At 43.4% G+C, this 27,602-nt stretch overlaps 1 protein-coding gene across 1 annotated transcript in view; it reads left to right on the top strand.

Annotated features, from left to right (window-relative positions):
- LOC120057028 (angiomotin-like) overlaps positions 1-26,698 on the top strand; it is a 32,385-nt gene extending 5,687 nt beyond the window's left edge. The window contains exons 3-10 of the mRNA XM_039005389.1: positions 861-1,452; positions 9,118-9,262; positions 12,359-12,504; positions 14,458-14,607; positions 17,366-17,694; positions 18,011-18,246; positions 18,947-19,201; positions 25,410-26,698. Coding sequence (XP_038861317.1) covers positions 861-1,452; positions 9,118-9,262; positions 12,359-12,504; positions 14,458-14,607; positions 17,366-17,694; positions 18,011-18,246; positions 18,947-19,201; positions 25,410-25,528 — 1,972 coding nt within the window. The 3' untranslated portion in view covers positions 25,529-26,698. The remainder of the gene's footprint in view (positions 1-860; positions 1,453-9,117; positions 9,263-12,358; positions 12,505-14,457; positions 14,608-17,365; positions 17,695-18,010; positions 18,247-18,946; positions 19,202-25,409) is intronic.
- Positions 26,699-27,602: the final 904 nt, after the last annotated feature.

The following is a 27,602-nucleotide window of genomic DNA, read 5'->3' as shown; positions in this document are numbered from 1 at the left end:
TTTCTCTCTACCTACCTACCTGTCTGACTACCTACCTACATGCCTTTCTCCCTACCTACCTACCTGTCTGCCTAACTACCTGTCTGCCTACCCGTCTACCTACCTACCTGTCTACCCACCTGCCTGCCTCCCTTCCTGCCGGTCTGCCTCCCTACCTGCCGGTCTGCCTGCCTGCCTGCCTCTCTACCTTCCTACCTCCCTGCCTGCCTGCTTGCCTTCCTACTTGACTGTCAGGCTGTCTGTTGAGGTGAACAGGTTTATTGATTAGCTGGAAGGCTGAGGAGTAAGGCATGTCTCCAACGCCTGTTGGTTCTCACACACACACACACACACACACACACACACACAGAGAGAGACACACAGAGACACACACAGAGACAGAAACAGAGCCAGTGCCAGTTGTCTGGATAGAAGGGATAGAGATCCTGTTCTGCCTGTTTTCCCTCCTGCTTGCTTATTCGTTTACCTCAAAGTAAATCACTGGCAAACAGAGATGAGTACCGCAGAATTTTTATCATCAGCTAAAACCTGTGGCGACATGATTGTTCGCTCTCTGATGAGGTCCCTTATAGACACAGGAATGTTTGCTTATTTCCAAAGTGGTTCACAATTGTTTTTTTGTCAGTTGGAAAAAAAAACAGACTTGTTGGCGTATGGCAGGTGAATCACCATAGTAAACGGATAGTATCATTGTATATGTTTTGCCTGGTGATATGTTTTGTTGTATACTAAAACAAGCACTAAGATAGTATCATCATTTCTATCTATGGACTGTTGGAGACCCACATAAAGTCATACGGTAAACCAACTGATATTCCTTTCTTAGTTTTAACCTCTCTGATTGGCTGTCGTGTCCACAGATCCAATAAGGAGAGCTCGGTCCACTCCCAGAGATCTGTCCATCACCACAGCCCCACCTCCTCTGTCACCTCTGTGGGCTCTCTGTCCCGAGCCCAGTCCTCCACCCTCAATAGTCTCCTCAGTGCCTCTCACCCATCCCACACACCCCCCCACCCCCAAGGGGATCCTTACTCCTCCATGGGCCCCCGCAGCCCCCAGGGCCCTGGATCACACCAGGGAGACCTGTACTGCCCTGGGGCCATTCACCCTCCACTTCAGAGGGGCCACGGCTTCCCACACGACCCCTACGGCTCCACCTCCAGGATGCACCACCAGCAGCAGCACCACCACCAATTTCAACAACAGCAACAACAGCAGCAGCAGCAACAACAACAACAACAGCAGCAGCAACAACAACAACAACTCCAGCACCAACAGTACCACTCCCAGTCATCCCAGGGCCACCCTCCCCAGCACTACCCCCACCCCCAGGGGGACCCCTTCGCCATGATGGCACGCGCCCAGCAGATGGTGGACATGCTGTCAGAAGAGAACAGGCTGCTCAAGCAGGAGATGGTGGTGTGCTCTGATAAGGTCAACAAGCTGCAGAAGGTAAAAGGGGGGCAAAGGTTGATCGTTTACACATTTAAAATGCTAGGCAGGATCACCAGAGTTGTGTAGGTTACTTTCTATATATAATCTGTTATATTGTAATCAGTAACATAGCTTTTGGGTTACCCAAACTCTGTAACGTAATCTGAATACTTTCAGTTACTTTTAGATTATTTTTCCCTTAAGATGCACAGGTTTGTAGCTGGCACAGCCACAAAGTCATACAATCTGATTTTAAAAATGAATATTACCAATTGAACAACATCTATTGCAGGATAAGTCAATGTTAGAGTTTACATAGCTGGTCATAAATGGATGTTGCATTTTACTTTATGTGTTGGTTATGTAGGCTTCTTCTAACCCATTGCTTTCTACTTCAGATAATAATAAAATTAGGCTATATCAATTAATTTAATACCCCTTGATCTTCAAGAATAGGACTTGGAAATATAGATTAGCCAAATTGTTATACCTGAGCATAACCCCAAAACGAAGGACTAATTGGCCTAGGATTTTGTTGTCATGGAGGACTGATTGGAGCTCATTGCTTGTAGTTGAAAGATAAATGCTGCTCTCAGAATGTCATGCTTTGAGCACTACTGAAAAGTGCTATTTGATGTGAAAAACTATACTAAACAAAAATATAAATGCAACATGTAAAGTGTTAGTCCTATGTTTCATGGGCTGAAATAAAAGATCCCAGAAATGTTCCATATGCACAAAAAGCTTATTTCGGTCAAATTTTGTGTACACATGTTTACATCCCTGTTAGTGAGCATTTCTCCTTTGTCAAGATAATCCATCCACCTGATATGTGTGGAATATCAATCAGTTGATTTAAACAGCATGATCATTACATAGGTGCATAATAACAGACCACTCTAAAATGTGCTGTTTTGTCACACAACACAATGCCACAGATGTCTCGAGTTTTGAGGGAGCATGCAATCGACATGCTAACTGCAGGAATGTCCACCAGAGCTGAATGTTAATTTCTCTACCATAAGCCGCCTCCAACGTCGTTTTAGAGAATTTGGCATTACGTCCAACCGGCCTCACAACCGCAGACCACGTGTAACCACGCAAGCCCAGGACCTCCACTTCCGGGTTCTTCACCTGCGGGACCGTCTGAGACCAGCCACCCGGACAGCTGTTGAAACTGACTATTTATCTGTAATTAAATTCCTTTTGTGGGGGAAACTAATTCTGATTGGCTGAGCATGGCTCCCAGGTGGGTATGCCTTTGCCCTCCCAGGCTGTGCCCATGGCTGTGCCCCTGCCCAGTCATGTGGAATCCATAGATTAGGGCATAATTTATTTATTTAAATTGACTGATTTCCTTATATGAACTGTAATGCATGTTGCGTTTATATTTTTGTTCAGTATAGATGGTAATTTTCCATGATGAAAATAAAAGTCTCAATCGTGTTTTTAAAAAATTAAACTAGTTTTGACAGTATGGAGCACAATACCACAGTGGAGTTTAGAAGGGAGGAACTCAAACTTTTATTCCATAGGCTGGGATCTGCTCTATGAGGCTGTTGCAAGAGCGCATTTTCACTGGCTGTCCACTGAGGCGTATTTTTTAGGCTGATTCTGTTCCAAAACGTTTCTTAAACGGAAGCAAACGAAACAAAACGGGGACGGATCTACCTGACTTTGTCCAATAAAAACTCTGGTTTTGCTCTGTTTGCTTCCAATTGATTCTTAAACAGTTTCCATAATGAATACACCCCTGGTCGCAAAAACAATGATTGATAGGCATCTTAAACGTCTTCAATTCAACATTAGGCTATTGGGTAAAAATACACATATACATTTGTGAACAGCCATCCACAATAACCACAATTCGTAAGGCGCAAATAGGGCTACTGCGGTTATGAAATTTTGTCAGCCGGTTATTGTCTTGTAAATGCATGCCAGTCTCACAGTAATTGACCACAGTAGTGTAAAGTGCTTAAGTAAAAATACTTGAAAGTATTACAAAAGTAATTTTGGGGGGTATCTGTACTTTACTATACTATTTCTATTTTTGACTACTTTTACTTCACTACATTCCTGAGGATAATTATGTACTTTTTACTCCATACATTTTCCCTGTCACCCAAACGTTCTTGTTACAATTTGAATGCTTAGCACAACAGGAAAAAAGTCTAATTCACACTTATCAAGAGAACATAACTGGTCATCCCTACTGCCTCTGATCTGGAGGACTCACTGAACACATTCTTCCTTTGTAAATTATGTATGAGTGTTGGAGTGTGCCCCTGGCTATACGTAAATTAAAAAAAAAAAAGAAAATGGTGCCTTTAAATTTGCTTAATATAAGGAGTTTGAAATTATTTATACTTTTACTTTTGATACTTAAGTATATTTTAGCAATTATATTTAATTTTGATATTTAAGTATATTTAAAACCAAATACTTTTAGACTTTTACTGGGTGACTTTCACTTTTACTTAAATAATTTTCTATTAAGTTAAATCTTTACTTTTACCCAAGTATGAAAATTGGGTACTTTTTCCACCACTGATTGATGGTTAATTAACATAAACACGTTTAGCATCTCCAGGCCTCTGCATTCAAGCCACTGAAACACGCCTTTGGAACATCTACATTGAAAAAAGTCTAATAAATCCATTTAATATACACCATCACATTCAATCCATTATTTCTTTTAGGCAAGTCTAGAGAAACATTATGATATAAAGAAAATGTATTTCAGATGAACAGAATATGATTCGGCTTACTGCATGTTATCTGGGTATGCACCGTGCCATAGGCTGTAGGCTAGTTCATTTCGCAGACAAGATATGCTTATAAGTCCCATGCCATTATTTTATATGATTTTATACAAAGAATATAATTTAACTTCGTTGAATAAAATATATATTTTCCCATTCCGGAGTCAGTGCTCATATATAGTAGATATGAGTGTAAAAGTGATATTTTGAAACAGGTCCTATACGCTATACGAGTTTGAGTTATTTGGCAACTTTAGTTGTGAATGATGCAAACACTTAGAATGTCTTAGAAATCAAAACATATATAGTTGAAGTCGGAAGTTTACATACACTTAGGTTGGAGTCATTAAAACTCGTTCTTCAACCACTCCACAAATTTCTTGTTAACAAACTATAGTTTTGGCAAGTCGGTTAGGACATCTACTTTGTGCATGACACAAGTCATTTTTCCAACAATTGTTTACAGACAGATTATTTCACTTATAATTCACTGTATCACAATTCCAGTGGGTCAGAAGTTTACATACACTAAGATGACTGTGCCTTTAAACAGCTTGGAAAATTCCAGAAAATTATGTCATGGCTTTAGAAGCTTCTAATAGACTAATTGACATCATTTGAGTCAATTGGAGGTGTAGCTGTGGATGTATTTCAAGGCCTACCTTCAAACTCAGTGCCTCTTTGCTTGACATCATGGGAAAATCTAAAGAAATCAGCCAAGACCTCAGAAAAAAAATTGTAGACCTCCACAAGTCTGGTTCATCCTTGGGAGCAATTTCCAAACGCCTGAATGTACCACGTTCATCTGTACAACCAGTAGTACGCCAGTATAAACACCATGGGACCACGCAGCCGTCACACCGCTCAGGCAGGAGACGCGTTCTGTCTCCTAGAAATGAACGTACTTTCGTGCGAAAAGTGCAAATCAATCCCAGAACAACAGCAAAGGACCTTGTGAAGATGCTGGAGGAAATCGGTACAAAAGTATATTTATCCACAGTAAAACGAGTCCTATATCGACGAACCTGAAAGGCCGCTCAGCAAGGAAGAAACCACTGCTCCAAAACCGCCATAAAAAAACAGACTACGGTTTGCAACTGCACATGGGGACAAAGGTCATGCTTTTTGGAGAAATGTCCTTAGGTCTGATGAAACAAAAATAGAACTGTTTGGCCATAATGACCATTGTTATGTTTGGAGGAAAAAGGGGGAGGCTTGCAAGCCGAAGAACACCATCCCAACCGTGAAGCACGGGGTGGCAGCATCATGTTGAGGGGGTGCTTTGCTACAGGAGGGACTGGTGCACTTCACAAAATAGATGGCATCATGAGGAGGACAATTATGTGGATATATTGAAGCAACATCAAGACATCAGTCAGGAAGTTAAAGCTTGGTCGCAAATGGGTCTTCCAAATGGACAATGACCCCAAGCATACTTCCAAAGTTGTGGCAAAATAGCTTAAGGGCAACAAAGTTAAGGTATTGCAGTGGCCTTCACAAAGCCCTGACCTCAATCCCATAGAACATTTGTGGGCAGAACTGAAAAAGCGTGTGCGAGCAAGGAGACCTACAAACCTGACTCGGTTACACCAGCTCTGTCAGGAGGAATGGGCCAAAATTTACCTAACTTATTGTGGGAAGCTTGTGGAAGGCTACCCGTAACGTTTGACCCAAGTTAAACAATTTAAAGGCAATGCTAACGAATACTAATTGAGTGTATGTAAACTTCTGACCGACTGGGAATGTGATGAAAGAAATAAAAGCTGAAATAAATCATTCTCTCTACTATTATTCTGACATTTCACATTCTTAAAATAAAGTGGTGATCCTAACTGACCTTAGACAGGGAATTATTACTAGGATTAAATGTCAGGAATTGTGAAAAACTGAATTTAAATGTATTTGGCTAAGGTGTATGTAAACTTCCGACTTCAACTGTAACTGTAGGGCTGCATCTTGCAGCCCGCAAGATGCGAGTATAGGCTATTGATGAAGTTACAACAAGGGCCTCCCGGGGGGCGCAGTGGTCTAAGGCACTGCATTGCAGTGCTAGCTGTGCCACCAGAGACTCCCAGGCTCTGTCGCAGCCGGCCGCGACCCGGAGGTCCATGGGGCGACGCACAATTGGCCTAGCGTCGTCCGGGGTAGGGAGGGTTTGGCCTGTAGGGATATCCTTGTCTCATCGCGCACTAGCGACTCCTGTGGCGGGCCGGGCGTAGTGCATGCTGACCAGGTCGCTAGGTGTACAGTGTTTCCTCCGACACATTGGTGCGGCTGGCTTCCGGGTTGGATGCGCGCTGTGTTAAGAAGCACTGCGGCTTGGTTGGGTTGTGTTTCGGAGGACGCATGGCTCTCGACCTTCGTCTCTCCCGAGCCCGTACGGGGGGTTTAGCGATGAGACAAGACAGTAACTACTAATAATTGGATACCACGAAATTGGGGAGAAAAGGGGGTAAAAAAAAAAGTTACAACAAAAGCGTGATCAAGTGATCATATTTTCAACTATCAGACTTTTATCAATTAAATATACATGATACAAAAAGTTTGGACTTTTTACACATTCCAGGGTTTTTCTTTATTTTTACAAATATACAATATATTTTCATTTGTTTAACACTTTCTTGGTTACTACAGGATTTCATGTGTTATTTCATAGTATTTATGTTAGTATTGATGTCTTCACTATTATTCTACAATGTAGAAAATAGTAAAAAATTAAGAAAAACCATTGAACGAGTAGGAGTGTCCAAACTTTTGACTGATACTGTATGTAAAATTAGTTTATATTTAGAATGTCAGGAACAGTCGCAGGGGGGAAATACATGTCATCCATACAGTATGCACTCAAATAGCGAACGGAGGCCATTTTCCTGACATTTGGTTCATTTTTCAATCATGCTGGGTAGGCTACTCCGGTTTTATAGCAGAGCTATAGAAATATCTGGGTTTATAAGAACACGTGTTTCACTCTTTGCATCAATCACTATTTGAAAAGCATGCAGCCTCTTGCTGCGCAACAGGTAGTGATATTCCGCCCAGACTCTTTATGCCATGAGCTCTCCAACCCTGTTCCTGCAGCTACCCAGTGCTTAATTTGGGCAACCAAGTGGAATCTGTTCGGGAACATCGATAGTAACATGTTTTCACAACAAAACATATTTCATTAAACTGTTGACAACCCCTCTCTCTCACTCAAGAAAGGAATGGAGGAGAAGATGGAAACGCACAGTGGTGTGGGTGTTTGATGTGATTTTTCGATTGCATTTGCATTGATGTTAGAGGGACAATAGAGTACCAGTGCCCGGTTTCCCTATAGCGATGGAACTTGGGCAAATCGAGTGTTTTAACAACGGCCGAAGATGTAACATGCGTTTCCCAAACACCACACAGAGAGAATGTTCGCTAACTGCGTCGTTGAGGCATGTGTGGATACTGATAGGATCGAAAGAAAGAAAGCACTGCTCTCGGATCCGCGTTCTACCGTTTCCAATCTTACCTTAACATTATAATTATTCGACAATACTGATGACGGATCAGCTCCTAGAGCTATATCACCTATGGCTACCAAATATTGAGGCAGCTTATTCTAATGTTTACCCTATAATAACGCACTAAATCAAGATTTGGCACATCATAAAAATTAATTGACATTAGCATATAAATAGCACAAAAAAGCTCAATTAAATAAACATGACAACATGACATTTATTTCACTATCATTCAAATATATAGGTCTATGTAGCCTATACTGTATTTATCTTTTGATACAGTCATTTCGCTTTTCATTTGAAACGTCTTTATGTCCTTCACTTGTTATGCAAAGAAATAGGCAACTTTGTATTTGTAGTCACTGTCACATTTATCTCTGAAGTTATCAGGGTCACAGAAAGACGGATAAACATCTTGATTTTGTGTTTAGCAGAGATCTTCTGTGTATAAAGTGACGCGGAAGGGCAAAAAGTACTTAACTGTTCTACGAGTGGTCTGACGCAGTCGTTAAATAAAGAGCGTTTTCAAGAGACCGTAGGTATAGTTTTTTGAAATCGCTCGGATTTAATGATGCTCTTACGAAGGTTCTAACGATGAACATAGCCTTAAGATGCTTTTGGGAAACCGTGTCCAGGGCATTAGCGACCTGACGGTTGTTAGCTAGTTGGATACTACCAACGCATGTCCAGAGTACATACAAGGAGATTACAGTAACTCAATGGTCAAGTGGAATTTGACTGCGGTCATGACTCATGACTGCCGGTGTGGAGGTAATGCGGTCACTGCAACAGCCTTAGGCGCAAATAGCTAAATGAGAGAGCAGCGGTGTGAATCACATCAATGCGCTATGTAGCCTAGATATCAATAATAAGTGATATCCATATCGCCCGTAGGCTAGACCACAATTGGAAGACATAACTTGGACTTTAGCCTACAAAAGCCTATTACTGCGATCCATCAAATGCATTTGGTGTGTCATCATAATGTGATTTGTCGTCAGACTCAATCAGGCAGGAACAAACTTAAATGTATGCATTTTTTTCAATGTTGAATTGAATGTCATTGAGAAAACAGAAAGGTATCAAATAATTTCTGAATTTGAAAGTAATCATCTAGTTTTTTCAAAAGTATCTGTAATCAGATTACAATATTTTTGCTGGTAACATAACAGATTATAGTTTGTTAAAAAAAAATCTGTTACAACCCTGAAAGTCACTATGTTGGGCACTTCATGTAGATCTGAAAGGTTTGGATGGGTATAAGCAGTGTGGTTATTTATCCATCTTGCCCTCTTCTGCCATATTACTTAAATTCATCTAATCCTTTTAGATCCACAGAAGTGGCTAGGGGTGGATTTGGAATTGGGCATAATCCCCCCCCCCCCCCCCCCCTTCTCTCTCTCTCTCTTTCCCCCCTTTCTATCCCTGGTCAGTTGGAGACAGAGATCACATTGGTTTCGGAGGCCTACGAAAACCTGGCCAAGTCATCCACTAAAAGGGAGGCTCTGGAGAAGACCATGAGGAACAAGCTGGAGCTGGAGGTGCGCAGGCTGCACGACTTCAACAGGGACCTCAGAGGTAAGAGGTCACAATCAGCTGGAATGACCATGGCATGCATACATATCCATTATGTAGGTTACCAGGTCCTGCTGGTCAAAATAGTAGTTTAATGTTCAAAGGATACTTGTTCATGGATTTATGGCAGTAGATTAAATCTATTCCATACTACATTTATTGGGGAAAAAACTACTTTTTAGTAGGAAAAAGTGTGTGGTGTGTCCTTTCTGCATTAGATTTGGGATACCTCAACAGCATTGCCTGCATATTTGTTCAGTAATATTTATTCATGTTCAGAAGCTGTGTTTGGTTTGCATTGATTGCACTGGTATGTTTGATTTGAATAGATTTTCTGAGGACCGCTTTCACCAATTTTGCCTGGTGCGGTTTACGAGCTGTGATGTTGAAACTGGTCTTGTTCATAATTGTACTACTGTGCATTTACTGTGGCACAGAGAAAAAGTAAAAGCGCAATCAATTGCTCGATCTGTCAATTAATCAATATGATCAATCAATGGGATATGTTAGTGTTTACAGGCAGTCCAAAGTCTCAACTTCATAACTTACTATAAAGCAGACGAAAGACCCTTCGAGCTCCAATCTTCACTCTCTGTTTCTGTAGGAAGCTCTGAGCTGAAGCACAGTGGGTGGGGGCAGTTTCATGTCTCTAGTTTCTACCTCACTAAGCTCTTCAGTCCTACAGAGGAAAGAAAAACCTCCATTCATGGCCCCCTGCCAAGATCGGGTCCATGACTCTCTGCCCAGACCGGGTCCATTGGGAGATTCCATGCTTTCACAACAAATCACATAGAAACCTTTTTTTAGGTCTCTACTTCCTCTCTTTTTTTCTCCTATCGTATTGGCAGCCTTATACATGTGAAATTGATATCTTGCTTCACTTTCGGGGGTTTAGCGTAAATGTATACCCCACTCATTGTTGTGTTTTGAGAAACACAGGGAATGGAAATGAAACAACTGAATATTTGTTTCTGGAATGCTCTCTCTGGATGTTTCATGGCCCAGCCTGGTTGACTTAACTCTCAACTAAATATTATTTTAACGTTTGGACCAGAAATAATGTCCTGTTTTGTTTCAGGCCAATTTTCTCATGACTCCATTAGAGAATGAGAACCTCCTCCTCTCCCTCTGCGGGGAAATGTGTGCATGTAAAGTTATTGTTTGGTTTTTGTTTGCTCGATTTTGCTGAGCAACCGGGCCCCAAGGCGTTTTATGTACGTGGAACGAAGGTTTGGATCTTAAGAACTTGAGTTCCACATCGACTCCGAGTCCAGGCCTATTAAATTCTCTTCAGGGGATTGTGAATTCCCTCCACCTCCATATTCACTTTAATCCATGGCCCCGCTGTCTGTATGGCTACATTTACACAATCACAGAGCTGTATGTCGAAAGTCTGTTTGAGCTGTTTAATAGCACCAAAATCCCCATACATAGCATGCATATCCTGCATATTAACTAGAGGCTGACCACATTGAATGTGCAACTCTGCAAGGAGTTTAACAGTGTGTTCTTTAAGGAGCTTAATTCCCCAGTTTTAACATGTTGTCTTGCCATTCTATGATCTAATTTCCTGCAAAGATTTGATTTATGAGAATTAGAGCATATTTGGGTATGCCTTTGTGTACGCGCACACAAGTTTGCATGTATGTGTGTGTTCACGGGCATTTGAGTGTGCACAGTGTGTCTCTTTGGCCACTAGACCCTCAGGCTGGCTCTGACCTGACTTTGGCAATGACATTCTCTGTGGCAGAGCGTATGGAAACTGCCAACAAACAGCTAGCTGCTAAGGAGTGTGAGGGATCGGAAGACAACCGCAAGACCATCTCTCAGCTACTCACCCAGAGTGAGTACATCACTAACACAGCTACCAGGGAACACCAGGCCAGGCCTCTCCAACATTCTACATCCAGTCTGAACATACCTCTGTGTGGCCTCATCAGTAAGGACATAACCAGGCAAAGGGTCTGGGGTTCATGTACTGTAGAACACTACGCATCCACTAGAAATGTCATTTAAGTCATTTAAGTCAATGAGGCCATTCTTATCTCAATATCAAATCATTTCTGGTTAACAATTAAGTACCGTACTGTGATTGTGTTCAATTAAAATGGTCAAAAAGAAACAAAAATAGCTTCTTAGCAAAGATACATTTTGCTAGGACTGTCTGTGAGTGGTTTGAGTGGGGAGGGGAAACCTTAAAACTATCTGTTATTGGCAGAGGTTTGGAACTCTCTTTCTTATTGGTCTATTAACTAATTTAGCACCAGGCAGGCCAAAATCCATCCCACCAAAACAGGCAGAAATGTCACTGTCTTTTCAAACAGCTCTTAAACTAAAAGGGCATTATCATAAATTTCACAGTATTCCCCACCCCCTTTGCATTCAGAACAGCCTAAATTTGTCAGGGCATGGACCCTACAAGGTGTCGAAAGCGTTCAACAGGGATGCTGACCCATATTGACTCCAATGCTTCCCACAGTTGTGTCAAGTTGGCTGGATGTCCTTTGGGTGGTGGACCATTCTTGATACACACGGGAAACTGTTGAGCGTGAAAAACCATGCAGCATTGCAGTTCTTGACACAAATCAGTGCGCCTGACACCTACTACCATACCCTGTTTAAAGGCACTTAAATCTTTTGTCTTGCCTGTTCACCCTCTGAATGGCACACATACACAATCCATGTCTCAACTGTCTCCTCCCCTTCATCTACACTGATTGAAGTGGATTTAACAGGTGCCATCAATAAGGGATCATAGATTTCACCTGGATAGTCTATGTCATGAAACATTTTTATACAATGTTTTGTGTACTCAGTGTATATACAACACAGGAAAATCACGTTTTTGACTGCACTGGGCATTTAACAACAATGACACACACACACAAAACACATTTGTTTATGATGTTTAGTTAATGAAAAGGAACCTTCGCACACTCAGGATCAATGTACAATTTTACATTTATTAGACTGAGCTTTCGGTCATCAGACCTTCATCAGAGCAAAAAGTAAGCTCATGACATAACTACTTTAGTAAATGAAAGGAAGATCACTTCTTCAGAGGGCTAGTCCTCAGTGTGTTGTGTATGTGTCTCCCAGACAAAGAGACGGTGCGTGAGAAGGAGAAGCTGGAGATAGAGCTGAACGCCCTGCACTCCACCACGGACGACCAGAGACGACACATTGAGATTAGAGACCAGGCTCTCAACAACGCCCAGGCCAAAGTAGTCAAACTAGAGGAGGAGGTGAGGATCTGACTTAGTCTAACAAGCTTTATGTATCATAATGTTCTCACTGTTGCTTCATGAATAGGTGATATCAGAAATGTCTTGGATACTTGAATTCATCCTGGCATTAGTTCAGTTGATTGAGCTTGAGGTAATCTCGGTTATCCAGAAGTCAAGTTCTCTCACGAAAGTTTGTCAATTAGTTTTTTCTTCTGGGGGGGATGTCAATAACAATTATGACGACCTTTGTGGAAAGGAAGGAAGCGAAGTCTCCTCCCTCGCAAACGGAAACTCTCGGCCAAACCCCTTCCGCTAATTTCACCCATGTTTATCATGGCCAAAAAGCAAATGTCTGTTTTCATGAATTTTACGATAGACCATTTTGACTTTGGCTTTGGCTGTGGAATCTAGTGGAAACCACTTATCATGCTCACACGACTTGAAAATCACCGTACCAGTTTAAGTACCACTTTCACCCAATCCTGATTCGTCCAGATAATCAACAACGAAAACCCCAAACCAGGAAATGCTGCTGCTCGTAATCACATAATTATGTGAGCCTTGACAGATTCTCGCTGTTTCATCTGTCCACGAGAATCTGTCCACGACAGATTAAGTTCGAGGATATATTTATGCCTCCTGATGTCAGCATAGGCATGCATGACTTTCTGTTGAGCGTAAAATAATCTAGCAATCTTCCCTGTCTTTTTCTGGTTGTGTCACCATTGAGCTTGATAGCCTGATAATGTCAATATTGAACCACAATGTCATCCATCCTATCACCTGGTATGGATTACATTATTGGCTGAAGACAGGGTCTGGTATGCGTTCAGTTGTGATCCATGGGGTTGGTTTGCACTGTTTAAAAGGTAAGATGGAAGACTGCAAAGTGGGTTTACATTTACTCAAAACATAATTTCGTGTTAACGAAGCAACTACTACTAGTCCTCAGATCCAAAACAGTGAAAACCACAAACAATCCCACAAATAAAGATCCTTCCTCTTTGAAGTTGCTTCCCTCAGAAGTCAGTGTTTCTGATAAGATCAGTATGTCCCACTACAGTGAGCAGATAGCTGTCCCTGATGACAAGAGGGTAAATCACCCCAGCCTTGCCGCTGGTCTAGCCTACTAGAGGCCAGAGAAATGCAAAAGGCCTCTGTGGCCTTGTGTGGGCCTGGACAGAACTCCCCTGTGGAAAACTGGAGCTGCTCTGAGCATTGATGCCCCTGGCTGGTAGGTTCTGTTTGTTGGCTGGTAATGTGTCTGAAATAGCCTGGCCACAGCCCAGAGGGCCAGTTAGCCAGCGGGCTGAGTGGAGCGGGAAACGAATCGGTAGTGTCCTAAAAAGCACAGGGCTGCTCCACTTCTTCTGCCCGGCACCACCACAAACGCCTGCTTGTTTCCCCGAACAAAGGCTGTCGAGTTTGAGTTTTATATCTGCCATGAAAGCTCTGAACAGGGCCAGATTCTTCGCCTGCTCTCTCTCTCTCCTCTGTGTGGGAACATTGTATATGCTTCTCTATTTCTCCCTCTTTCTCTCTTTTCCTCTCTTTCTTTACAGAGAGTCTCCCTGAGCTAAATCAGTCTATTGAGTGGAGCCACAGTTATATCTCCTGTTGCAGTTCAAAGGGACTGCAGTGCAGAGGGACTTTGAGACATAGGCATCGGGTACACAATAACTGCATTATCTTGGAGTGGGCTGTTGGGGTTGGTCACTGGGTGGGGTTGTTTGGACGAAAGGGGGCACCTGTTTCCCTGTCTCCTCCCTGGTCGTATTTCACTCATTGTCAAATACCTAATAGGACTGAATAGTTGACAGCAATTATATTGTGGCGCAAAGAAGGTGAAAGTATTGCTTTCACCAACCCAGTCAGGTTTCTGGAATGAAATGCAAACTCCCTACTTCCTGTCTACTTCCTTTCTGTGCCCTGACCACATCCTGTCTGTATGTTTTGTCTTCCTGGCTGAAGCTGAAGAAGAAGCAGGTGTATGTGGAGAAGGTGGAGCGCATGCAGCAGGCCCTGGCCCAGCTCCAGGCTGCCTGTGAGAAGAGAGAGCAGCTGGAGCACCGCTTACGCACACGGCTGGAGAGGGAGCTGGAGTCACTGCGCATGCAGCAGGTGAGAGACACACGGTGTGTTAAAGACACGGAAACAAAGCAGTGTCTCAGCTGCAGTCAGCGTTAGCGGGGCGTCCTGACCCAGAATTTCAGGCTCTTTCTCTCCCAAAATGTTCTCTTCCATAAATTCCATTATCTCTTCCTGTGTGTCCAAGCAAAGCACCACAGAATGTTTTCCTATTACTTAAGCGCAGCCAGGTCATTCAGGCCAGGGGGATGCTGGGAATGTGGGGGAAATGTTGCAGCTGACAGAACACCAGAGGTTCTGTCTGCGGAGGGAGAGAAAGAGGAAGAGCAGCCATATGTATATTCCAGTCAAGCCTTTGGGAGAAGATGGACTGCCTGGTCAACAAAGACTACAGACAGACTTGTAGCCCTGTCTCTCTACCAGCCAGTGTTGCCATAGGCCAGTGGTTCCCAAACTTGTTATAGTCCCGTACCCCTTCAAACCTTCAACCTCCAGCTGCGTACCCTCTCTAGCACCAGGGTCAGCACACTCTCAAATGTTTTTTTTTTGTCATCATTGTAAGCCTGTCACACACACACTATATGATACATGTATTTAACATAAGAATGAGTGTGAGTTTTTGTCACAACCCGGCTCGTGGGAAGTGACAAAGAGCTCTTATAGGACCAGGGCACAAATAATAATATAATAATAATCAATATTTTTGCTCTTTATTTAACCATCTTACATATAAAACCTTATTTGTTCATCAAAAATTGTGAATAACTCACCACAGGTTAATGAGAAGGGTGTGCTTGAAAGGCTGGACATAACTCTGCAATGTTGGGTTGTATTTAGTTTTCATGCTAGTGAGGGCTGAGAATCCACTCTCACTCACATAGGTACGTGGTTGCAACACTTAACACTCTGATACTCTGAGCACAAACATCTGGCAGTGGCTTCTGATTAATCCATTTTCACAGAACTTGTTGCAATTTTGATGAGGCTCTCTTGTTCAGATATCGGTAAGTGGACTGGAGGCAGGGCATGAAAGGGATAATGAATCCAGTTGTTTGTGTCGTCCGTTTCGGGAAGTACCTGCGTAATTGCGCACCCAACTCAAGTGCTTCACTATATCACATTTGACATTGTCTGTAAGCTTGAGTTCATTTGCACACAAAAAATCATACAATGATGGAAAGACCTGTGTGTTGTCCTTGTTAATGCGGACAGAGAAGAGCTCCAACCTCTTAATTATAGCCTTAATTTTGTCCCACACATTGAATGTAGTTGCGGAGGGTCCCTGTAATCCTAGATTCAGATCATTCAGGCGAGAAAAAACATCACCCAGATAGGCCAGTCGTGTGAGAAACTCATCATCATGCAAGCAGTCAGACAAGTGAAAATGATGGTCAGTAAAGAAAACTTTAAGCTCGTCTCTCAATTTAAAAAAAAAAAGTGTCAATACTTTGCCCCTTGATAATCAGCGCACTTCTGTATGTTGTAAAAGCATTATATGGTCGCTGCCCATATCATTGCATAATGCAGAAAATATGAGCGTTCAGGGGCCTTGCTTTAACAAAGTTAACCATTTTCACTGTAGTGTCCAAAACATCTTTCAAGCTGTCAGGCATTCTTTTGGCAGCAAGAGCCTCTCAGTGGATACTGCCGTGTAAACAAGTGATGTCGGGAGCAACTGTCTCCCTGTCATGTCTCCCTGTCATTTTGCGCCATCAGTACAGATACCAACACATCTTGACCACCAAAGTCCATTTGATGTCACAAAGCTGTCCAGTACTTTAAAAATATCCTCTCCTGTTGTCCTGGTTTCCAGTGGTTTGCAGAAGAGGATGTCTTCCTTAATTGACCCCCCCCCCCCCCCCCCCCCATAAACGTAACGGACATATACCAGGAGCTGTGCCAGGCCCGCCACGTCTGTTGACACATCCAGCTGTAACGCATAGAATTCACTGGCTTGTATGCGAAGCAGTAATTGTTTCAAAACATCTCCTGCCTGTTGTTACGAGATTGTGTTTAGAGGTAGGTGAAGGAGTCAAACGCAGGAGAGCAGAGATGTCCGAGATGCGTTTTTTAATAGGCAAGTCCACAAACATATAGGTCAGGTACAATACCAAAATAAACGCCCTCGACTACAGAGAAACCAGTACTCACGGAAGGAGGAAAAAAACAACGCTCCTAAACTTATACACACTTGGTTTAATACGTGAAAACCAAATAGGCACAACCTTAACGAGCAACATTACACGAATAATCCCGCACAAACCTAGGCAGGCACCAGGGGTAATTATACACACAGAAATTAAAGCAAATGAAACCAGGTGTGAAAGAACCAAAGACAAAACAAACGTAAAAGGAAAAAAGGATCGGTGATGGCTAGTAGGCCGGCGACGCCGCCCGAACAGGGAGAGGAACCACCTTCGGTGGAAGTCGTGACACCTGTATTTGAGATTGTTGTTATTTCGCTGAACACTAGATGGTTTAATTTTATTTTTGGCAGAGAAACAGGGCTACTCAGGTGAGAAAAAAACATCACCCAAATGTATAGCCCCGTTGGAAAATCTAAATGGACTGTTTGAAAATGTGAATAACATTTTTATTTGGCGTACCCCGATGGCATTCCGCGTACCACTGGGGCCATGGTTTAGACAGCAGTTGTGTGTATTACAAATGCATAAGTGCCTGTGACTGCAAGTTGATGCCTCACTTGGATGGCAGTTGAGCTCTTGAATAATTGTGAGGTTTACTGACGACCATACCTTCCACCCCCATTGTCTCCGCTCCCCCCATCCAGAGACAAGGTGGCTCCCAGAGCAGCAGCAGTGGTCAGGAGTACAGTGCCACGGCCCTGATGGAGCACCTGAGGGAGAAGGAGGAGAGAATCCTGGCTCTGGAGGCAGACATGACCAAGTGGGAGCAGAAATACCTGGAGGAGAGCGTTATGAGGCAGTTTGCCCTGGACGCTGCCGCCTCTGTCGCCACCCAGAGGGACACATTGTCGTCGGTGATAAGCCACTCCCCCAGCAACAGCTATGAGCAGCAGTTGTCAGTGGAGGCTCGTATCCAGAAGGAGGAGGAGGAAATCCTCATGGCCAACCGCCGCTGTCTAGACATGGAAAGCAGGTAAATACCTGTGTGTTTGGTCTTTGGAATGCCTGGAGAAGCGTTTAAATTTGATATAATATTAAATATATTCTCTACAGACCACTATACAGATACTATCCTTAACAGCCTAACACAACCACTTACCCTACCCCCATAACCTCAGTACAGCAAAGCAACCATGACCCCAGTCAAACCCAGTCTATAACTCCCATTGTTCTTACTGGTCATACAGAACACAATAGAAGTCTTTACGGTACATGTAATGCATTCTGCACATTACAGGATGTTGGACTTCCTTTTATTTGAGTAACTGTACTCATGTCCCGTCCCACAGGATCAAGAACCTGCACGCCCAGATCATAGAGAAGGATGCCATGATCAAGGTGCTCCATCAGCGTTCCAGGAAGGATCCCAACAAGGACCGGGACGCCCAGGCCATCATGCGGCCCTCCAAGTCCCTGATGTCCATCGCCAACACAGGGGGCTCGGGCCTGCTCTCCCACAGCCTTGGCCTCAGCAGCTCACCCATCACAGAGGAGCGCAAGGACAGCAGCTGGAAGGGCAGCCTGGGTGCGAATGCTATTGGTTTTCATGTTATGTTGTGTGATGTGCCACATAACAAAGGCTATTTTAAGTTTTCCCTTCTTATATTTGAATTGAGTGGGGTAGATACTGGAACTGCAGACTTGAGGAGAGATTTCTAATTACACATTATTCCGTATATACAATATAGTGCACTACTTTTGACTAGACTCAGCCTAGGGCTCTTGTGAAAAGTACTGCACTATAAGTGGCATAGGGTGTCATTTCAGATGCATGGTAGAGGAACAACAGCTGGAAGTCTGTTTCGGAGGAAGAGGGCAGGGAGAGTACAGGAAGTTGATTCACAGGCCTCAGATGTGTTAGTCAGGACGTGATGATGGACAGACAAAGGGGTATGGAGGGTGTCAAGGACATGAATGGTTGTCAGCTGTGGGTATAGAATGTACAGTTCAGTAGTAATCATCAGGCTGAATAACAATCGGGTGGTCTTGAAGGAGGGTGGGAAGTTAAATATTATGCAATGGTGCTGTGCTGCTGGCTCACTCAGATTTTATATTTTCAGTAGGGACTGAATGAATGCTGCTTGTTGTGTGTATTCTGAATGTACTGTGTGTTACTATCTACTTCAACTTGCTTCCATGTGCATGAATAAAAAACTTGAGAGCTTGTCATGGGTAACCCAGCATCACCACATATCTAACAGGTTTCCTCTGTTCTCTCCCCTCAGGAGTTCTGTTGGGTCCAGAGTACCGTACTGACTCTCTGAGGACAGAGTCCATCTCGTCATCTCCCTCTCCGGTCCTGCCCCTGACAGGGGGTCACTCTAAGACAGGCAGCAGGGACAGCTGCACTCAGACAGACAAGGGCCAGAGCCAGGGTCAGGGGGCTAGCAGCAAGCCCAGCACCCCAGCCCTGCAGAGCATGACCCTGCCAAGCCGACTCTCCAGCCCCAGCCCTGTTTACATACCAGACCGCATCGCAGGTACAGTAGGACAGGGCAAGCTGCCAGCTTTAGGGCTATGTTATAGTATATTACATTCAATACGTTTTTGGTCAATGCTCCACATTAGTGTAGTCTGCTGTGGACACAAGTAGGGCCAGGGATTTTTCCTGACCACAGGTCCTAATTATAGGCTTTAATTATAGCCTTTAACTAGGGTCCAGAGTAAGACCCAGTTAATATTGAGTGTTTGCTGTCTGCAATTTGAGAAATATAAACGTTGAATTAGACCTGACCCATGAGGATGCAGCTGCAATGTGCAGTGTTAACACTGCAGAATGGCAAACAACACTTGTGATTGTCAGTGTGGCCCATCACTTCAGGCAATAGACTGACCTGAATCGTTTCTAGGAAAATGATCTAACCAAGAACAAATACCCTTTTGTTTAAAATCTGTTTTGACGTGTTGCGAGACTAATTCAAGAAATAATCCAAGAACTACACATTTGTTTCAACCATATAAAGAAGTGGAGTTATGAAACCAATACAGTAGCTGGAGGGGAAGTGGATAAGCGAGAGTGGGTCAGATGCTCTGGATGGGTAATTTGGGGTCAAACATCCTATCAAATATAGTGTGCTGGATATTATTTTCTCTAAGGCAAATCACCTATTCCCTTTAGAGTGCACTACTTACAGTGCCTTCAGAAAGTATTCACACTCCTTGATTTTTTCCACATTTTGTTGTGTTACATTTACATTTACATTTAAGTCATTTAGCAGACGCTCTTATCCAGAGCGACTTACAAATTGGTGCATTCACCTTATGATATCCAGTGGAACAACCACTTTACAATAGTGCATCTAAATCTTTTAAGGGGGGGGGGGGTTAGAAGGATTACTTTATCCTATCCTAGGTGTTAGTCTGAATATAACATTTGTTTAAAACAATTTCACTGGCCTACACACAATACCCCATAATGTAAAAGTTACAAATTAATAAAAAATGAAAAGCTGAAATGTCTTGAGACTATCCGTATCCAACCCCTTTGTTATGAAAGCCCGACAGTAAATAAGTTCAGGAGTAAAAACATGCTTAACAAGTCACAATGTTTAACAGGATTTTTTATGATTATCTTATCTCTGTACCCTGCACATACAATTATCTGTAAGGCCCCTCAGTCGAGCAGTGAATTTCAAACACAGAATCAACCACAAAGACCAGGGAGGTTTTCCAATGCCTCGCGAAGAAGGGCACCTATTGCTTTATCCCCTTGAACATGGTGAAGTTATTAATTACACTTTGAAAGGTGTATCTATACACCCAGTCACTACAAAGATATAGGTGTCTTTCCTAACTCAGTTGCCTGAGAAGAAGGAAACCGCTCAGGGATTTCACCATGAGGCCAATGGTGACTTTAAAATAGTGACAGTTTAACCTGTCTAGCCCCCGGGTTCCAAAAAATATTTTTTTGAAATATTTAACTTTCACACATTAACAAGTCCAATACAGCAAATGAAAGATAAACATCTTGTGAATCCAGCCAACATGTCCGATTTTTTAAAATGTTTTACAGCGAAAACACCACGTATATTTATGTTAGCTCACCACCAAATACAAAAAAGCACAGACATTTCTTTCACAGCACAGGTAGCTTGCACAAAACCCACAAATAGAGATAGAATTAGTCACTAACCAAGAAACAACTTCATCAGATGACAGTCTTATAACATGTTATACAATAAATCTATGTTTTGTTCGAAAAATTTGCATATTTCAGGTATAAATCATAGTTTTACATTGCAGCTACAATCACAAATATCACCGAAGCAGCTAGAACAATTACAGAGACCAACGTGAAATACCTAAATACTCATCATAAAACATTTATGAAAAATACATGGTGTACAGCAAATGAAAGACAAACATCTTGTGAATCCAGCCAATATTTCAGATTTTTTAAGTGTTTTACAGCGAAAACACAATATAGCATTATATTAGCTTACTACAATAGCCAACCACACAACCACATTCATTCACCGCAAAGGTAGCGATCGCAAAAAACCAGCAAAAGATATAAATTTATTCACTAACCTTGACAAACTTCATCAGATGACAGTCCTATAACATCATATTACACAATACATATATGTTTTGTTCGAAAATGTGCATATTTAGCGGTACAAATCGTGGTTTTACAATGTGAATACGTAGTCAAAATGCACAAAATTGTCCGGAGAAATCTTGGACAGTCACCTAATCTAATCAAATAACTCATCATAAACTTTACTAAAAAATACATGTTGTACAGCAAATGAAAGATACACTAGTTCTTAATGCAACCGCTGTGTTAGATTTTTAAAAATAACTTTAGTACGACATACAGCTTACGTTATAGCGAGACAGCGCCCAAAATAAGGCCGGAAAATATGACTAAACATTTTCAACAGAAATACGAAATAACATCATAAATGGTTCCTACTTTTGATGAGCTTCCATCAGAATGTTGTACATGGGGTCCTTTGTCCAGAATAATCGTTGTTTGGTTGTAGAATGTCCTCTTCTCCTGTCGAATTAGCAACCAAAGCTAGCCATGTGGCGCAAACGTGCCCAACTTCACATGACGCAAAGAAAAGAAAATTACGAAAATCGCAATTAAACGTTCAATAAACTGATATAACTCGGTTTAAAATAACTACTTTATGATGTTTTTATCACATATATCAAATAAAATCAGAGCCGGAGATATCTAACGTCTATACCGAAAGCTTTTCAGAACGCAACCTGGGGTTCCTTCTCGCGCCTTCCAAGACAATGAAAATTCCAGACACGTCATTCCAAAAGCTCTTGTTCGGCCTCAGATCAAGCTAGACACCCCATTCCACCTCTCATTGCCTGTTGACATCTAGTGGAAGGCGTATGCAGTGCATGTAGATCCATAGATTTCAGGCAAATTAATAGGAAGGCCCTGGAACAGAGCCTCGATTTCAGATTTTTCACTTCCTGACAGGAAGTTTGCTGCAAAATGAGTTCTGTTTTACTGACAGATATAATTCAAACGGTTTTAGAAACTAGAGAGTGTTTTCTATCCAATAGTAATAATAATATGCATATTGTACAAGCAAGAATTGAGTACGAGGCCGTTTAAATTGGGCACGATTTTTTCCCAAAGTGAAAATAGCGCCCCCTATCCCAAAGAAGTTAATGGCCATGATAGGAGAAAACTTAGGATGGATCAACAACATTGCAGTTACTCCACAAGACTAACCTAAATGACAGAGTGAAAAGAAGGAAGCCTATACAGAATACAAATATTCCAAATGTGCATCCTGTTTGCTACTAAAGTAATACTCCAACAAATGTGGCAAAACAATAAAAATGTTGTCCTGAATCCAAAGTGTTATGTTTGGGGCTAATCCAATACAACACAATGCCGAGTACAACTCTCCATATTTTCAAGCATAATGGTGGCTGCATCATGTTATGGGTATGCTTGTAATCGATAAGGACTGGGACACTTTTCAGGGGAAAAAATGAACCGACGGGAGCTAAGCACAATGTCACGGCCGTCGTAAGAAGTAGACCAAAGCGCAGCGTGGTGTGCATACATATTCCTTTTATTTAGGATGACGCCGACAAAAACAATAAACAATACAAAAAACGACCGTGAAGCTTAAGGCTATAGTGCCACAAATAAAGTTAACTTCCCAACAAGAAAGGAGGGAAAAGGGATACCTAAGTATGGTTCCCAATCAGAGACAACGATAGACAGCTGTCCCTGATTGAGAACCATACCCGGCCAAAACATAGAAATACAAAATCATAGAAAACAAAAACATAGAATGCCCACCCCAAGTCACACCCTGACCAAACCAAATAGAGACATAAAAAGGCTCTCTAAGGTCAAGGCGTGACAGTAACCCCCCCCCCCCCCCCCCCCCCCCCCCCCCCCCCTCCAAAGGTGCGGACTCCGGCCGCAAAACCTGATCCGATAGGGGAGGGTCTGGGTGGGCATCTATCCGCGGCGGCGGCTCAGGTGCGGGACGCAGACCCCGCTCCACCACTGGCTCACCCCACTTTGGTGGCACCTCTAGTGCGGAGACCCTCATCGCCGACCCCGGACTGGGCACCCTCGCTGGGGGCCCCGGACTGGGCACCCTCGCTGCGGGCCCCGGACTGGGCACCCTCGCTGCGGGCCCCGGACTGGGCACCCTCGTTGCGGGCCCCGGACTGGAAACCGTCGCTGGAGGCTTCGTGCCATGACTCCTCACTGGAGGCTTCGTGCCATGACTCCTCACTGGAGGCTTCTTGCCATGGATCATCACTGGAGGCTTCTTGCCATGGATCATCACTGGAGGCTTCTTGCCATGGATCATCACTGGAGGCTTCGTGCCATGGATCATCACTGGAGGCTTCGTGCCATGGATCATCACTGGAGGCTTCGTGCCATGGATCATCACTGGAGGTTTAGTTCTGGGCGCAGGCACAGGACTCACCAGGCTGGAGAGACATACAGGAGGCTTTGTCCTTGGCAGAGGCACCGGATACACTGGGCCGAAGAGGCGCACTGGAGGTCTCGAGCTTAGAGCCTGCACAACCCGTCCTGGCTGGGTGGTTATCTTCGCCCTGCAAATGCGGGGCGCTGGCACAGGACGCACTGGGCTGTGCAGACGTACCGGAGACAGGGTGCGCAGAGCCGGCGCAGGATATCCTGGGCCGAAGAGACGCGCAGGATATCCTGGGCCGAAGAGACGCACTGGAGACCAGGCGCGCTGAGCCGGCACCATCCGTCCTGGCTGGATGCTCACCCTAGCCCGGCAGATGCGGGGAGCTGGGATGTAGTGCACCGGGCTGTGAACGTGCACTGGAGACACAGTGCGCTCCACCGCATAACACGGTGCCTGACCAGTACGACGCTTGCTACGGTAAGCACGAGGAGTTGGCTCAGGTCTCCAACCTGACTCAGCCAATCTCCTCGTGTGTCCCCCCCAAAAATATTTTCGGGCTGCCTCTCGTGCTTCCTCGCTAACCGTGTACGTCTCGCCGACTCCATTCTCCGGTATCCTTCTTCGCACTGCTCAATTGAATCCCAGGCGGGCTCTGGCACGCTCCCTGGGTCGACCGACCACCTCTCTACCTCCTCCCAGGTTGTCTCATACTCCTGGCCACGCTGCTTGGTCCATTGGTGGTGGGAGGTTCTGTCACGGCCGTCAAAAGAACTGGACCAAACCGCAGCGTCGTGAGCCTACATATTCCTTTTTATTAGGATGACGCCGACAAAAACAATAAACAATACAAAAAACGACCGTGAAGCTTAAGGCTATAGTGCCACAAATAAAGTTAACTTCCCAACAAGAAAGGAGGAAAAAGGGCTACCTAAGTATGGTTCCCAATCAGAGACAACGATAGACAGCTGTCCCTGATTGAGAACCATACCCGGCCAAAACATAGAAATACAAAATCATAGAAAACAAAAACATTGAATGCCCACCCCAAATCACACCCTGACCAAACCAAATAGAGACATAGAGAGCCTTTTTAAGGGCGTGACACACAGGCAAAATCCTCAAGGAAAACCTGTTTGTCTGCTTTCCACCAAAGACCTGGGAGATGAATTCACCTTTCAGCAGGACAATAACCTAAAACACAAGGCCAAATCTACACAACGGAGTTGCTTACAAGAAGCCAGTGAATGTTCCTGAATGGCCGAGTTACAGTTTTGACTTAAATCTGCTTGAAAATCTATGGCAAGACCTGAAAATGGTTGTCTAGCAATGATCAACAACCAATTTGACAGAGCTTGAAGAATTTTGAAAAGAGGAATGGCCAAATGTTGCAAAACCCAGGTGTGGAAAGCTCTTAGAGACTTACCTAGAAAGACTCACAGCTGTAATTGCTGCCCGAGGTGCTTCTACAAAGTATTACATTTATGTAAATTATATATTTCTGTATTTCATTTTCAATAAATTTGCTACAATTTCTAAAAACATGTTTTTAATTTGTCATTATGGGGTATTGTGTGTAGGCGATGGGTGAGGGGAAAAAAATCTATTTAATCCATTTTGAATTCAGGCTGTAACACAACAAAATGTTGAATAAGTCAAGGGGTATGAATACTTTCTGAAGGCACTATATGTGGCTCTGGTCAAGAGTAGTGATCTATATGGGGATTGGGGACTATGATGAGTCTTTGTTTTGGGGGTATACATTCCCTTTGATCAGTTGACTGACCTTCTCCCTGTTTTTCTGTAGATGTGCCTGTGTTCCATAGCAGTACCCTGGAGAGGCGCGCCCCTGTGCAGTCCCACCCCCAGCCCCCATCAGCCTCCCAACAGGAGTTGGACAACGACATGGTGGAGGTCCTCATCTGAACCTCAACCCCTGACCTCTGAACCGTGGCCTCTATAGGTCACAGGACAGGACGGGAGGACAATGTGTGTTTGTGCTCTATCAACACACTCACACACTAAACACCTTCATACACACACTTTCAAAATAGGTGAAGGATTACTTATTTTCATTTAAAAAAAATATATGTTTGGTGTTTAAATAGATGTCTGGTGTTTAACTAGGGTGTGTTAAAATGCACTATTTTTCTAGATGTGTTTTTAATGAACAATACCGTGTTTTAATTAATACCACGTACAGTTTGAGTCGGGAGGTTTTAGTGTCATCAGAATGATCAGTTAACTCTCTTGTACAGTGTTGCTGGAGGCTATTGGTTAACTAGCCCCCTTGGACCAAATTTATTGGCTACCATTCATTGCATTTATTGCACTACTTATTTTTCTGAGTGTGTTTCAAAACGTTCTTTTTTTAACATTTAGTCTGACTTAGGTATTCTTATTTATGTGTGGTAGTACATTATTTACCAATGTTAGATGTGGCACTTGGGTAATCAAAGATATATTGTAAACTACAAAACATTATTTTAACCTGTAAATACTGATTTTAGATACTGTGTGTATGGCATGTGTATCATTTAACTGAACCGAATGGAATAGGTTTTTAGAAGCCATTCAGTTACATGGCACTGCCAGCCAAGGACCACAATGCACTCTTTAAAGTATTGGGGGCCCAGCCTCACATGTCACAGTGGAGAACATAGGGGAGTGAGAATCACACCTTTCTACTGTGGTCCAATGTGCTGCATGTGTGACCCCACTGGATGGGATCAGTCTCTTTGAAGTACAGTATAAGAGTTTTGGTGTTCACCAATGTGCCTATGCTTCAGTTATAAGGTTCTCCACCATACCTGTTAAGTGTAATTCATTCCAGTCTAGCTGGGTTTGGTTAGGGTCTTCCGCCCAGACTTGCTTCAAATTATTTTAGGCCTAAAATAGTCCGTTGGGATTTTAACTTCTAGTTTATGCAACGATCAGACATTCTGGTAATTACCTGTCCTTCTAATTTACAAGCTTGATTGGCATTGTGTATATACAGAGCATTTGAAAGTATTCAGACCGCTTGACTTTTTCCCCCAAAAATTACATTACAGCCTTATTCTAAAATGGATTAAATTGGTTTTTTCCCTCATCAATTTGCACACACTACTGCATAATGACAAAGTAAAAACAGGTTTTTAGAGATTTTCGGGATATTTTAAAAAAATATTACATTTACATAAGTATTCAGACCCTTTACTCAGTACTTTGTTGAAGCACCTTCGGCAGCGATTACAGTCTCGAGTTGTCTTGGGTATGATGCTACAAGCTTGGCACACCTATATTTGAGGAGTTTCTCCCATTCTTCTCTGCAGATCCTCTCAAGCTCTGTCAGGTTGGATGGGGAGCGTCGCTGCACAGCTATTTTCAGGTCCCTCTGATCGGGTTCAAGTCCGGGCTCTGGCTGGGCCACTCAAGGACATTCAGAGACTTGTCCCGAAGCCACACCTGCATTGTCTTGGCTGTGTGCTTAGGGTCGTTGTTCTGTTGAAAGGTAAACCTTCCCCCCAGTCTGAGGTCCTGAGAGCTCTGGAGCAGGTTTTCATTAAGGATCTCTCTCTACTTTGAGCCATTCATCTTTCCCTCGATCCTGACTAGTCTCCCAGTCCCTGCCGCTGAAAAACTTCCCCACAGTATGATGCTGCCACCACCATGCTTCACCGTAGGGATGGTGCCAGGTTTCCTCCAGACGTGACACTTGGCATTCAGCCAAATAGTTCAATCTTGGTTTCATCAGACTAGAGAATCTTGTTTCTCATGGTCTGAGAGTCCTTTAGGTGCCTTTTGGCAAACTCCAAGCAGGCTGTCATGTGCCTTTTACTGAAGAGTGGCTTCCGTCTGGCCACTCTCCCATAAAGGCCTGAATGGTAGTGCTGCTGAGATGGTTGTCCTTTTGGAAGGTTCTCCCATCTCCACAGAGGAACTCTGGATCTCTGTCAGTGACCATCGGGTTCTTGATCACCTCCCTGGCCAAGGCCCTTCTCCCTCGATTGCTCAGTTT

This window comes from Salvelinus namaycush, chromosome 12 (genome assembly GCF_016432855.1).
Source record: "Salvelinus namaycush isolate Seneca chromosome 12, SaNama_1.0, whole genome shotgun sequence".
Taxonomy (NCBI): domain Eukaryota; kingdom Metazoa; phylum Chordata; class Actinopteri; order Salmoniformes; family Salmonidae; genus Salvelinus; species Salvelinus namaycush.
This window is presented reverse-complemented; position numbering and strand designations above follow the sequence as displayed.